General features: G+C 40.0%; 3 protein-coding genes across 5 annotated transcripts; 1 reads left to right on the top strand and 2 right to left on the bottom strand.

Moving 5' to 3' along the window:
• Nucleotides 1-863: 863 nt before the first annotated feature.
• Nucleotides 864-2,062, bottom strand: LOC131684405 (large ribosomal subunit protein eL33-like). 2 transcript variants are annotated; one of them, XM_058967251.1, is made up of 3 exons: nucleotides 2,009-2,062; nucleotides 1,020-1,542; nucleotides 864-959 (listed from the first exon to the last, which is right to left on the bottom strand). In XM_058967251.1, exons 2-3 carry the CDS (start codon nucleotides 1,530-1,532, stop codon nucleotides 936-938), a joined length of 537 nt encoding a protein of 178 aa, XP_058823234.1. In that variant the 5' UTR covers nucleotides 1,533-1,542; nucleotides 2,009-2,062; the 3' UTR covers nucleotides 864-935. The 2 variants fall into 2 exon arrangements, with proteins under 2 accessions (XP_058823234.1, XP_058823235.1); XM_058967252.1 differs by having other exon boundaries at nucleotides 1,966-2,056.
• A 4,298-nt stretch (nucleotides 2,063-6,360) lies between these two features.
• Nucleotides 6,361-8,850, bottom strand: LOC131684403 (dnaJ homolog subfamily C member 3-like). Of its 2 annotated transcripts, none has more exons than XM_058967249.1 (3): nucleotides 8,548-8,850; nucleotides 8,142-8,255; nucleotides 6,361-8,063 (listed from the first exon to the last, which is right to left on the bottom strand). In XM_058967249.1, the coding sequence occupies exons 1-3, from the start codon at nucleotides 8,639-8,641 to the stop codon at nucleotides 6,784-6,786; spliced, it is 1,488 nt and encodes a 495-aa protein (XP_058823232.1). In that variant the 5' UTR covers nucleotides 8,642-8,850; the 3' UTR covers nucleotides 6,361-6,783. The 2 variants fall into 2 exon arrangements, with proteins under 2 accessions (XP_058823232.1, XP_058823233.1); XM_058967250.1 differs by lacking the exon at nucleotides 8,548-8,850 and adding an exon at nucleotides 8,329-8,473.
• Nucleotides 8,851-9,191: 341 nt separating this feature from the next.
• On the top strand, nucleotides 9,192-10,414 carry LOC131681521 (uncharacterized). Its single transcript, XM_058962337.1, has 2 exons — nucleotides 9,192-9,313; nucleotides 9,376-10,414. The coding sequence occupies exon 2, from the start codon at nucleotides 9,459-9,461 to the stop codon at nucleotides 10,380-10,382; it is 924 nt and encodes a 307-aa protein (XP_058818320.1). The 5' UTR covers nucleotides 9,192-9,313; nucleotides 9,376-9,458; the 3' UTR covers nucleotides 10,383-10,414.
• The last annotated feature ends 3,634 nt before the right edge of the window (nucleotides 10,415-14,048 follow it).

The following is a 14,048-nucleotide window of genomic DNA, read 5'->3' as shown; positions in this document are numbered from 1 at the left end:
TTATTAAGCATAATTTTTTTGGAGCAAAATAAAGTAAAATACGCTCAAGAAACGATTTACTCAAATTTGACGTGGTTTCTCTGGTAGAGCCCATGAAACGGATTCTCTTAAGATGCTCACAAAGCACCCCTGAAGTAACCCTTTTATAAAATTGGTTTAGAATAGAACAGTTCAATCTTATACACGAATATTTCGGTAGCGTCTCCAATAAACCTGAACCAGTCATTATATGCACTCACTTCTGACACTCAAGACCTAGATCAAAACACAAGAAACAGGAAAACTGTCCATGCACCAAAAAATCTATTTCGATCATTTCGATCAGAGGTGAAATACTTCCCCATCACACAGCAATACCGTGCGATACAAATGACTTCCAGTACATAATCCGCGAGCTTGCAACAACACGCTACAGAGAATCACGTATACAGCGTCAGACTACTTTAGCTAACTATGAATAGGCCTCTCTCCTGTCAAATTTGGTTTTCCCAAGGCAAAGCAATAACATGAGTATGTTGACGTTTCAAATGTGTACTACAATCACAATATTTTCCGCACATATTGCATGTCGCTCCTAAGTGCCCGAAGTGGATTGGAGAATGCGACAAATAGCCACTATACTGTCCTGACTTGTGTTTACTTATACTGCATCGTTCTACTGGTCTCATTTGACTTCTGTTATTAGCGGATAAATTTCTGAAGACTGTCATTATGATTTTCGTCTAGATCTCGTGACGTGATCGACAAATCTCAGCTTTGATTTCGATACAAGTACCAATACTTACCTTCGTATTACGTTAGATTTAAATGTGAATACAAGAATACATGTCGACCGTTAATATTAAAAATTGAAAAATGCTTCATTTCACAGGAATATCCTCTTTTCAGTTTTATTGTGGTTTGTTTTAAATGTACACAGTAAGTTGAATTTAAGCTTAAATCCTGGATGGGTACAGCATCTGAAAAAGGGAAAACATTTAGAACACTCAACTCTAGCTGTAATAGTAACAATCAATTACGATCCGGATGCGATGTCCCATAGCGTGTCCAGGCAGGTTGGTCTTGAATCGTGCTCTCACGCTACCGCTGTTACCGTGCGAACGGGTAATCTTGCCCCAGATAGCCCGAATGTTACTCTTCTTCTCCGCAGCACCAGGTGCATTGCGTTTCGCCTTTCCACGGTACACATACACGCAGCGTTTGCCGATGTAGAACAGGACATTCTTGCGGTTGCGACAACCCTCTACCTTGAGTATAGCATGGTTTTCATGTTGATTGCGCAGACCTCGCTTATACCCGGTAAACACAGCCTTTGCCCACAGACGTCCATAGCTCTTCTTCTGGTACGGCAGAGCGGCCTTGGCAGTACGTTGTCCCTTTGGCTTATGGGTACGAGCAAGGATAGCTTCCTTGGTCTGGGACTTCTTCACACCCTTAACGGCAACGGGAGCCGGAGCAGCAGCAGCAGCTCCTTTCTTGGCAGCCTTATCACCGCCCTTTTTAGCGACAGGTTTCTTAGCTGTATCGGCCATTGCAGTCTAGCTGTAATGAAATTTAAAACAAAAATTAATTTTGTTTGATAAAAACTGTTGACATTTTTCGTTTGTAGGTTATGCTACTATTCAAGTAACTTGAGCTGATTCGAAGCTGTACTAACAGATTGTTCAATACAATCACCAATTACAGAAAAATAATTAAAAGGTCAACAAAGCATTAAAACACAATTTTAACAACAATGTTCTTTTTTACTAGTAGGTAATAACCGTAACATGTCTAAAAATCACTAGGATATTTTGGAATAAAACCAGGCTTGACAGTTCACAAGCATTTCTGTGCTTCTTGTATTTATGTCAACATTAGATTACTCGAGATTTTTGTCGTAAAACTCGGTACATCCCGGATAAATCACAATAATAATGCAGGAAAGGCACTAACGTTCACCAACAAACTAATTACTAGCCTTACATTTAAAAATAACACTAATTTTTCACTAAAATTATCGCTGTACCTTCAATGAAATGTGTCGACTAGCATACACGATGCCGGAAAAAGAGAGAGGAAATCTGAGAACTGTCAAATGTTGTTTCTGTTTCTACCATTTCCGCTCAATTCAGTTGTCAAAGAATTAATCTAGATAAGACCATTGCAGCAAAAATAAAGCAGCCTACACACAGAGAAAAAAATCAGTAGGAATAAACGAATCTCAAGATCTTTGTTTTAATTAGCAATTTTCCTGTTTTGTATAGTGATAAACAAGATTCAGGTTTGATTCAATCAATACTGTTGTTTGAAATTACTAACAAATTCATTCGTTGGTTTTTCAATAGTTTCAACAAATATTTCGTTTGAAACAACAAAATCATGATAAGTTTGTCACAACAAATTGTTCGTATAAACAAAAAAATCTTTAGTATTCGAGGTGTCAAAAATGGGTATTTTTTTGTTTCTAACAATGAGTACTTTTTATCCATTTCACAACTACTCGATAAGGTAATGCCATTGGGTATATTGATCTTAATAATGGGTGAAAAATCCTTAAGAATTATTTCAAACGAGTTAACCTGCAAATTAAGGATCGTAGCGAAACCTGCAACTTATCGGCCTGAATCGGAGTCCGTGGCGGAAACGGAACATTGCGGCAATGCTCTGAAAACAACGGCTGTTTAGACTACTGAGAATGTTGCAAATATGCACTAGTTCGGGATTTTTAGAGCAGCCAAAAGATCCAGCCATCAAAAATATATCCAGTTGGCGGTTTTATTTTGTTAAGGAGTTTTAGAATAGGATCTCTATCTAGATTCCTATACTTTAATAAGGAGACAATAATGTGAAATGAATGTTATTTTATGTTTTTTTAGATTCATATATAATTCTATTGACAGTATTTTTTCATTCTGGCGCGATTTTCATGAATGGGTATTTTTACGCATTTTGCTGTAACAGTTCTGCGAAAAATAATGGGTAAAACATACCCAGGTTGACGTACAAGGTCTGTACTCATTTATGGGTACAAACTCCTCACCCATTTAATGGGTTATTCCACTTTTATTGGAAATGCGTAGTTTTCTACGCATTAATGGGTACTTTATTTTATCAGTGTATTGGTATCTTTACGCAGAAAATATAAGTAGGGGGCGCTACATGCTTGGGGTGATGTTTTGCGAATAAACTGTCAGATCAGTAACAAATCTTTAAAAGTTTACGTCATTTTTGCATTTTCAAGGAAATTGGTCTTAGTTGTACAATCGTGATTCGCTTATTGTACACTTTTTAACTGGACCGCTTTTTAGTTGGACCTTCGCTAGTTGGACCATTGTACAACTAAAAAGCATCTGAACGTCAATATCTCGGGTCAAATTTACTCTGACAATCAATCTGACAATATTTAGAGATGTGAACAGATGAATTTACACTGCCAACATCTCCTTTGGAGAGTTTTTGACATTTGTCAGTCGGTCCAACTAGCGAATCCAGGAGGGTGTCACTCCTGTCATCCGCTATGGAGATACACGGACTTTGACAGTAGTCAACATATGATGGGCCTAGCTGCATCTAGGCCCACGTCGCCCGTGCAATAGCATTGGGTTGTTTTGATTTTAACAAACGCAGATGTTGGCTGGGACAAAATGGCTGCCTAGCAGGGGGCTGAGCGAATCAAATTCGTTAGTTGGACAAGGCTGTGGCCCAACCAGCGAATCACGACTGTATGTGGTTTTGGTACAACAATATGAAAATTGCCATTATTTTGCAATTTTTGCATTAAAAATATGAAAATTGCTCAACATTTTTATTAGAAAGCATCTTCGTTTTAATGAAGGTTTAAGGAGAATATTTAATTCCGTATCCAACGACCTATTTATGATCAAAATCCGTTGAAAAATGGCAGAGTTAATAATTTTTTTCCAAATTAGAAACTTGCTCGCATGAACTTTTAAGGATCGGTCTCATAATTTTTTTTCCAAAAAACGAATTTTTTGCTCGAATACATATATACATTCAAAAGTATGTGTGCAAACATTGAACATGAAATTATATAAAATAACGGAAGATATAATTATAGCATCTTATAGTGCGAGCAGCCGTATTCTGCATTACGACGGATCGCTTTTTCGAACGAATGTGATTTGCATTCCAAATATTGTCTATCCCGAGATAAACTAGCATTTCGTCGATTTGTTGCTATATTGCGAATCTTTTCTTAAATCCACATCGTGACATATCAGCCACGCCGCCAAGTCGTGCGCCAATTCACTTTGCATTAGTGCAAGCGAAAAAACGATTTGACGTTTATTTTTGTTTCGTTCGCACTCATGTGTGAAACATATAGCAACAAATCGACGAAATGCTAGTTTATAGACAATATGTTTCACACATGAGTGCGAACGAAACAAAAATAAACGTCAAATCGTTTTTTCGCTTGCACTAATGCAACGTGAATAGGCGCGTGAATCAGCGCATCACGGCTTGGCGGCGCATGGCTGATATGTCACGATGTGGATTTAAGAAAAGATTCGCAATAACGACAGCAAAACCAAACGGGAGCTCGATCGAACTAGAAAACCTCTAGAAAGAGAACTGCGGAGACTCCATTTTGGGTCGATTGGATTCGCGTTTAGCTGTCAAAAAACGAATCCAATCGAACATTGCCTATCCTTATAATATTGGACGTGTTGCCATACAATGCCGGGGCATACGTTGCCAAAAATGCTGTTTTTCTCTCCGCAGTTCTCTTACTAGAGTTTTTCTAGATCGAACCACATTTGTTTTAAAGTGTGATCCTTTGTAATGCAGAATAAGGGTGATTCAGCCTCGCTAACTCCCTAAAAGTTCATGCGAGCAGGTTTCTAATTTGGAAAAAAAAAATTAACTCAGCCATTTTTCAACCGATTTTGATCAAGAATAGGTCATTGGATGCGCAATTAAACGCTCTTCATAAATTTGTATTAAAACAAGGACATTTCCTAATAAAAACGGTGAGATATTTTTAATTTTTTAAATGAAAAATAGTAAAACAGTGGTAACTTTCATATCGTTGTCCCAAAACCGCATAGTACTTTTAACAAAAAAAAAACGACATAGCATACTAGAGTGGGACATAGTTATATGAAAAAAATAAAATTTGGCTCCGAGTAACATTTTGGGTCCCATTTAGCTCCCAGAACAACTCTGTAAATTTTTAGCTCGATCGGTGAAACTATATTTTTGCGCCCACGGTTTAAAGTTTACATGGGATTTCGTATGGGAAAATTGTCTTTTGCAAATTAATTCTTCCAAGAGTCGCTCGTTATCTCCTAAAAATAAGTAGATGTCTGATTATTATAGGAAATTTGTCAAGGAAACAAAATCTAAAAGACTGCAAAACGATCTGATGCTTGTGGAAAAAGTTATTAAGCAAAAACCGATTGATGCCCTGGAGATTGATAAAAATTTCACTTTTCATAGCATCACTGCTTCTGACGGTCTAAATGAATACAAATTTTTTAACTTTCTCTTATTATGTACAAAAAAAGCCTCAATTTGTTCCTTAAAACCTTGCGAAGTGGCCAAATAGTATAGATAAACGATTTAGACAAATTAAGAGAGGATTAAAACAAAATTGCGTATAATCAGACAACCAGCAGCAGTGGTGCTAGAAAAAATGAATATTTGATCAATCGTCAGAGCATCAATCGGTTTCTGCTTAATAACTTTTTTCACAAGCGTCAGATCGTTTCGTGGTTTTCAAGACCTTGTTTCTTTATTAAATTTCCTATAAAAGCCACGTAACGATTTATTTTTAGGAAGTAATGGGCGACTCCTGGAGGAATTATTTTGTAAAAGTTAATTTTCCCATGCAAAATCCCATGTAAACTTCAAACGGGCGGCGCAAAAATATAGTTTCACCGATCGAGCTAAGAATTTGCACAGTTGTTCTAGGATCCAAATGTTACCTAAAAAGTTGGTCGGAGCTGGAATCTAATTTTTGTCCCACCCTAATAGCATACTGTTGGAAATGAAATATCTTATTCTTTCCAAAACACTTAAAAAATCAAAAATCGATTAAAAAATAATCACGCAAAAAAATTTTTAGTGCCGAAAGTTTCAGAAAATCGTTTTTTTTTTGCTATAAATCAAGATTTTGAGGGTATACAACATTTTTCATACATTGTTTTGTGTTGCCTTTGATGAGATCTACAATCTATACTAGGTCTCTTGAAAAGTACAAAATCACTGTAGCACTGTGTAATTTATATTTCCTTTTGGGTCGTTTTCTACTCCATCTTCCTCTAAAAGGTAGAATTACAATTTATCGAACGCAAATACTGTAAATTTGCAATTTACACTATAAGCAGAATTTCGGATTTTAAACAATACAATGGATATATTCTTGTCTTATATTTAAATGTGATAAAGCAACCATTTATACTAAGGTTTCGATCTTTTTCAGTTCTTTGGAAAAACGAGAAATAAAAGGAAACACAAAATTTTACTTCTTATTCTCATTCCGAATCATCATAATCTATGTTTCCTGCATATTTCATCATTTTTCCATTTTAATCGTAACTTACATCTTCTTCTGACTGGTATCCAGTTTTTTTTCAAGAAAGATAATTGCTTCTTAAATTCGATCATGCTCGGTAGTTCACTTAGTATTTCGCTGGTGATAGAGAACGCATTGATATTCGCCTCAAATCTAAGTAACTCCAACCATACTAAACGACGAAATAAATTAAAGCTGGCACTGTACGGCATTAACAGGTGGACAGTATGAAAGAGAATAGTAAGGAAAGCGAACTATGTACTCTACGTAAAGTGGAATTTGAACTGGAACGGGGATCCATGTTGGAAGTGATGGAAGGGGTTTCCTCCGCCGCCGAATCTGTTAGCTTCAGGATCTAGAGGATCCATACCAGAATCAAATTGTTGCCTCTTTTCCGGATCCGTTAGGACTTCCTTCGCTGCAGCTACATCGATGAATTTTTTTTCAGCTATCTTTTTTTCATCGCCATGGAAATTGTCCGGATGCCACTTTTGAGCGGCCTTTCGGTAGGCTTTCACAATTTCCTGTTTGGAAGCAGTTCGCTTTACTCCTAAAATCTTATAATAATCGCGCCGTTCTGCCTGTTTCTGAAGTCGCTGGGCACGTTCGACGCCTTCTTTGGCTCGTTGATGATTGTCGTTGATATCCAACGCTTCACGATACTGATGAATAGCATCGTCGTACATTTCAACTCCGATAAGAGCTTCGGCACGATCGCACATCACTTCCGGGTCCTGGTAGATGTCCAAAGCCTCCCGGCATCGACCCACAGCGACTGAGTACTGTTCATCTTTAACTAGACATGCGCAGAGCAGTTGTTTGCCATTGTATCTCATCATCGGAACATCTGGTTCCAAATTGATTAACTTTTCTGCGAGCGCAATGCATTCGGAGTACTGTTGCTCCTTCATAGCTGACTGAGCGTCCACATGAACTTTATCGACCTTTTTAATTTTTTTGTAAAATGGGAAGCAATCTTTATGCTCTGGATCCAACTTTAAACACTCTCGGATTTCTTTTAAAGCCGCAGCCGAGTCGCCCAGGTCGTACAACAACTGCGACAATGTATAGTACCCGTCGGTACCGTCATGAGACAGCCTGTTAACAGACCGATACTCACTAACAGCGGCCAACCGATCTCCTATCCGGATATAGGCCTGGGCCCTCGCCTCTCGGATTTCCACTGACCATGGGCACATCTCCAAAAGCTGTGTTAGCAGAGCAATTGCCGTCGTGAAGTCTTCACGCTCGATCACGTCCAAGCAGAGCACCCACTGATCTCTGGCTGGATCGATTCGGGCATATTGGAAGTTTACTTCATGATTGTGCGGATCCATTCGGAGCACTTCCATCAGATCAATTTCAGCGTTGTCGAAGTCACCCATTTTTAAATACACTTGACCACGCTGGGCTCGTGCTGCCAGAAAGTCCGGCTTCAGCTCCAACACTCGGGAGAAATCGTTGATAGCGAATTTGGCTTTACCCAGCGCTAGATAGACCGTACCGCGTTTGAAGTACGTTAGATAGTTGTTCGGATCACCCTCTGTGGAACAAACGGAGAAAATATATTGCATTTAGTTTATAACCATTCTGATGAATAAATTAGGGATGCCTCTATTACCTACGGCAGCATGATAATGTGTCAATGCATCCGAAAACTGTCGTTTTGCTAAAAGATCTCTTCCCATTTCCAAATGTCGGTCTATTTCCGCCTGTGAAGTTGACGATTGTGCACCTGTAATATAAGGTTTTTAAGTACAATTTAACATATAAAACAAAGAGAAATCTCGAATAAAATTGATGTTTGCAATGTTAAAATCAGAGCTGCATAGGGACACGTCAGTGTTTTATTGTCTGTGATGTGACCGACGAATGAAGGCATTATTTATTTACGTGAGATTACTTCTGTTTCGCGGATTGAGCACGTAATGCAGAAATCTTCGAGCATTTTTTGGTTCATGCAGTGCTTTACTCCTTTTGCTACAAAATTGAACGTATTTGCAGTAAATTACATTAACAGGACTTACGATCAATGAACATTTCTATTAATAGAAAAAATAGCACCGTGCTGAGCCTTTGCCCGTCGCTGAGCTGCGACAGTTCGTAAACATTTAGCAACATCCTTTTGCGGTTAATTTCTTCGCTTTACACAATCGAAACTTAAATATCACTTAGATCACAGTAATTCTCCTGAAAACACCTTCATAATTTTGCACACCCGACGAGTTTTCTAGCTGAGCAAAATATGCGACGATTCTGATCTTCTTGTGTTGCTTTTCTGTCTGCGCGATTTTACATCTGACGTGTTATGCCTGTTATGCAGTCAGAGATAGCGGATGAATCGAGTTGATTTGACAGCCGCTGGATGTGGTCAACGGTGATTGGTCGAAAATGTTGAGACAGAACTGTCAAAAGTTTTGATGCATGGGCGGTCCTAGTATTGAAAAAGTTTGAAAACATGATTGAGTAGTGTTAGTAATACCAAATTCAAAATTTGATTTGATCGCACTACCACATACTGGAATTCTAATTTTATAACTTTCTTCTTTACCGATAACGGGAAAGCTTTCGTTCAATGTTTTTTGCGCCTAGATATAGGCTACTTTTACAATGATATATACTGTATTTAGCACAGCGAAAAAAGCCCGCAGTTTTGCAATATAGGATCGATGGAATGGTCTCCGCGCCTATTTTCCAGCACTACATAGCATTACTGACCTACAAACACAAGGATAACGACATGCTTACGTTCTAAGCGAGCAGTGTTTTTTGACATATCGACAAACGAGCAATGTAAAGATGTAAACACGCAAGAAATAAAATTTAAATCTTTAAAAATCGTACTTTGTCCGCAGGACTAGTGATTAATCAGTTCAAAAATATGTGATATATCATTGAAAGCGACCGGCGCAAAAGTTAATTTGAATGGCAATCGAATATGATAGCTGATGAGTGCAACAATTATGATTGTCAGCGGAACTTGGATCATGAAGACAATAATAAATCCGGACAGGAGAAACAGGATGGTGCACTTATTGATGATCGTGAGATCATTTCCACCAACATTGGAACGGCTCGTGTATTAAGTGGCTCTGTGATCCAAGAATATAACTCACTGCTTTCCTGGCTTCGACAGATTTTTGAAACGAATCTTCAAACAAAACTTAATAAAGGTTTCGTATTCATAACGTGTCCACAATGCAGAAAACCAATAAACGATGTATTCGACATGGTCTTTGTTGAACACTATCATCTAATATGTTTGCTGAAACTACGTTACGAGCATTACTTGAACGATGAAACTTCCGCAAAAATACAGATCTTAAAAATCAACCTATTTCAAGCGTTTAAGCATGCTAGGACTCGACAGACGCTTATAGGAACCTGTCCCGAATTTGGACGCTTCTTAGAGTATCTGAAGGCGGAAATCATTAATCAAACACGTGCACTAAATGTGCAGGACGCACTGGATCGCATACAGCATGTGGGCAAAAACGAAAATCGCGAACGAAGCTCTTTCCTGTGCCGATTTTGTCGCGAAACGTTCGAATACGAATATCTTCTACTACGCCATGAAACGTGTCATCACCCGGAAGTTATTACTGGGAAACATTCGTATAGGTCGATGCGTAAAGATTTAGAACTGTGTCCTTACTGTCGGTTGCGGTTCGGAAAAGGAGAACGCATGCAAGAACATCAACGAGCTCACGAAAAGGCATTGAAATTTTATTTCAAAGTAGGGCTGAAAACATATCAGCGATCAACTGTTCGTAGCAGACGACGCGAAAAGCTGAAAGTCGAATGTGATTCAGAAGTGCCATATGCAACGAAATGCTACACAAATAAGAGAAAACGTTTTTAAAAAATGTTAATTATGTGTCTTATGTTTGAATAAAATAGTTGTTTTACAGTCTATTGGACAGAAATTTCCTGTGGGATTGAGAGGTAAAGTTTGATTCGAATACTAGAACTAGAACGAATGACTTTCGTTCGATATAATTGTCACCATGTAGCAGCGATGCCACATGTTTTTTTGAAATGTCTGTAGAAGAATAACTAAAATGTCTGTAAAAGTCTGTAGAAGGTTGTGTAAATCCTAGTTACACTAAAATTTTACTTTAAAAATGGATTGAAAGTAGAATTCTATTGTGAAGGAATCACTCGTATTCGAAAACAGTTATTCTAGTGCAATTTTACTAAACACGATTACCCTTTTAAAAGTCTGTAGATCTCTGGCTACGTCTGTAGGAGACATCAAAAGTCTGTAAAATACAGACATGTCTGTAAATCTGGCATCGCTGCCATGTAGAAAAATGTATGAGTACATTCCACAGTTGTACTTCTAACAACCATGAGGTTTTTCCCGGAAGGTATACATTAATTACAATGACTAGGATATTCGTATTTTTCATGCTATTGCATGAATTCGTCGTTTTATCGTTTTACGACATATGGTCAGAAATTCCGAGAGATTTGTCCAAATTCATAAAAGGACTAATTTAGTAGTAGCAGTAGTTTAAAACTAAAACATTTAATGTTGATGGTCGTACAGGGCAACATGAAGTATCCACTGGCGGCTCCAGGGAGGGGCACGGGGGCACGTGCCCCTCCTATTCGACCAGAAGCTGTTTTGGTAAAAAGATATTTGCATTTTCCTACTTCAACATGCTAATATTTTTGAAGTGATCAACAAGCGGATCAGTTTGTTTTGTTCTTTGGAACACTTTTTAACCAAGTAAAACATAATTAATTAAATTTCGTAACAAAAGTAAATTCGCATTTTTGTTAGTAACAAGCAAAGTATAGTTTCTACTATGGTTGTGCTACCGGTAATACCGGTAACGAAAATCCAGGAATGACGACGAGCTCATTGTTACTCATCTACGGGACGCCGTACCCTGGCTCGCGCGTCACGTTTCTATTGAATATAACCTAGAGTTAAAACTTGACGAGAATTAAAATGCCATCGCCTCCACAAATCTATTCGGTGATAACTAAAGCTAAATGACACACACACACATCAGTATAATGACACAGTATAAGTAAACACAACGGTTACACTGGACGTAAAAGACGCCTTCAACAGTGCTAGTTGGGCTACAATCGCCGATTCACTGCACAGACTGAGAGTTCCCGAGTACCTCTGTAGGATTCTGAGGAGCTATTTTCAGAACCGGAAACTGATCTACGAAACTGCCGCCAAAAAAAGAAGTATAACCGTGACAGCGGGCGTTCCGCAGGATTCCATACTCGGCCCAACTTCCTTACTCTCAACAGAGGCGATAGCTGTTGTGGAAGACTGGGTGCGTGAGACGAAGCTGGCGCTTCACCACAAAACTGATATGGTTTTGATAAGCAACCGAAAGGCAGTGCAGTAGGCGATAATTTCGGTCGAAAAATGTATCATCAACTCAAAGCGGGAAGTTAGACAACTGAGAGTAATGGTAGACGATCGGCTACGCTTTAATAGCCATATCGACCACGTTTGCGGGGGGGGGGGGGGGTTGGGGGCATAAAAGTGATCTCGGCAATATCTCGGAACACATATCGGCTCAACAGCACGTTTAGGTTGATGGTCATACAGGTGGCTAACGCGTATCGAACTTTCTCGTCAGAGGCAGTCTACGTGATAGCTGAAACGATTCCCTTAAACCTTCTACTCGAAGAATATAGCGAGTGTTGTAGGGAACGAGGCACGAGAGGAGTCCGTTAACAAACCCGAGCTGATACCTTGAGCAAGTGGCAATATTAGTGAGATAACGCTGTAAACAGTGGATTGACCCATCGACTAATTCCATGCCTGTCGGTTTGGGTGAACAGATCGCACGGCGAAGTGAACTTCCACATGCCACAGTTCTTGTCCGGGCATGGCTTTTTTAAAAAGTATCCGAATAGGTTCGGCCACGCGATATCACCGTTCTCCATCGCGTGCGGTGATGTAGAGTAAACGTCTGCGCACATGATCTTCGAATGCCCGTGTTTCGAGCACGAGCAAAACGAAATGAGAACCAATGTCGGTGAGGACGTTAACATGAACAATATTGTCCAAAGAATGTGCGCGGATAAACAAAAATTGGACGCGATGAATAGAAAAGTTCATCAGATCATGTCGGCGTTGCAACGAAGAGGGCGAGAGGACCAACGTAGCAGTACACGGTTTCAAGTCGTCGAGGCACCGATAAACCGGAAGTTACACTCCAACCGGAATCACCGGACCGACCTTGGCACTCAACTGGTGCAATCGGAGTAGGCGAGATCCTTCCCAGGTGCAATCGGAGTAGGCGAGAACCTTCCCCCAGAATTGCAGGACTGACCTCAGCACCTAACCGACCAGCATCGTGATAACGGTTACGAGTGAACTTACGATGTCTGGAAATTTCTACGTTGGAGTAGGCTACAAACGCCGAGCTACGCCGGGGATTAGACAGGGCGCATGTGAACTGGAAATCAACCCTTCACCCGGAATCACAGGACCGACCTCGGCATCTCCCCGGGTAGCATCGGTTTAAGAAGATCTTCCAGGCTCGGGGAACTCTTCGTCGGAGTAGGAAAAATCCACCGTCGGGGACTATTCCGAGTAGTCCGTAGCGAATCGCTAGTTTCAATCATCGGAGCACCAGTGAACCGGACGCAATCCTCCACCCGGAATTGCCGGACAGACCTCAGCATTCTACCGGACTACTTCGAAGCAGGAAAAACGTGTGCGTCAACAATTGCGGGAGACATTCTTTCGTCCAGGAACTCTTCACCGAGGTAGGCTAGTTCCACCGTCGGGGACTATGACGAGTAGCACCGAACGCGACAAACCACCAGTATAGGGTCGTCGGGGCATCAGTAAACCAGAAACCACCCTCCAACCGGAATCGCTGGATCGGTCACGGCATCCAACTGGTCAACGCGGAGAGGAACGCATGTATGAGATAGTTATGGTTATGAGACCAGCGTACTAGCACGACCAGCTAGACCTGCAATCAAGTGAAGTGCATGAATACAGCCTCCCCCCAAAGTAGTCATTTCAAATGGAATCCAGGGGATCAGGCAAATGTCGGACTCCTTGGTGGAGGCTAGATGAGTAGGGTTTAGAGTAATATTTTCTGTTCAGAGTCCCTCACTTTGGCACACGATGGGTGAAATCACTCGAAATAGAAGACTATGGTGTAACTATTGAACTATTGCTGGGTCGGCGTAGAAGCTTTACCACCAAGTAAAAAAACACACACAATTGAACCCTATTGACGACCATTGGCCATCATGGGGCTGCTAATACTGATTTTCTTGCCACAGGAACAGTTCCCTTGCCAAACCATTTGTTTCGAAAACAAATTTTATTCTGCTAGAAATCGTGAGCAGTAGCCTTGTAAAATTCGACGGATTCGCCACATAGTTCAATGTTCAGTTTTTTCGCCTTAATGGCATAGAATTTTAACGAATAAACCAAACATCAATTGTCCTAAGAGACTTCCTTGTGTGAAACCTATAGAGATTTCAACAAAGATTGAGCCTGAGCTACCAGCCTTTCAAGGGCTGC

Source organism: Topomyia yanbarensis, chromosome 2 (assembly GCF_030247195.1).
Source record: "Topomyia yanbarensis strain Yona2022 chromosome 2, ASM3024719v1, whole genome shotgun sequence".
NCBI classification, from domain to species: domain Eukaryota; kingdom Metazoa; phylum Arthropoda; class Insecta; order Diptera; family Culicidae; genus Topomyia; species Topomyia yanbarensis.
This window is presented reverse-complemented; position numbering and strand designations above follow the sequence as displayed.

Bases quoted from the DNA above. Each gene is read 5' to 3' on its own strand.
- LOC131684405 (XM_058967251.1), bottom strand. From the start codon at position 1,532: ATGGCCGATACAGCTAAGAAACCTGTCGCTAAAAAGGGCGGTGATAAG. The intron at 960-1,019 runs GTAATTGATTGT...TCCCTTTTTCAG, and splicing joins TGGGACATCGCATCCGGATC to ATGCTGTACCCATCCAGGAT.
- LOC131684403 (XM_058967249.1), bottom strand. From the start codon at position 8,641: ATGTTGCTAAATGTTTACGAACTGTCGCAGCTCAGCGACGGGCAAAGG. The intron at 8,256-8,547 runs GTAAGTCCTGTT...CTTATATTACAG, and splicing joins AATAGAAATGTTCATTGATC to GTGCACAATCGTCAACTTCA. The intron at 8,064-8,141 runs GTAATAGAGGCA...TTTGTTCCACAG, and splicing joins ACATTATCATGCTGCCGTAG to AGGGTGATCCGAACAACTAT.
- LOC131681521 (XM_058962337.1), top strand. From the start codon at position 9,459: ATGATAGCTGATGAGTGCAACAATTATGATTGTCAGCGGAACTTGGAT.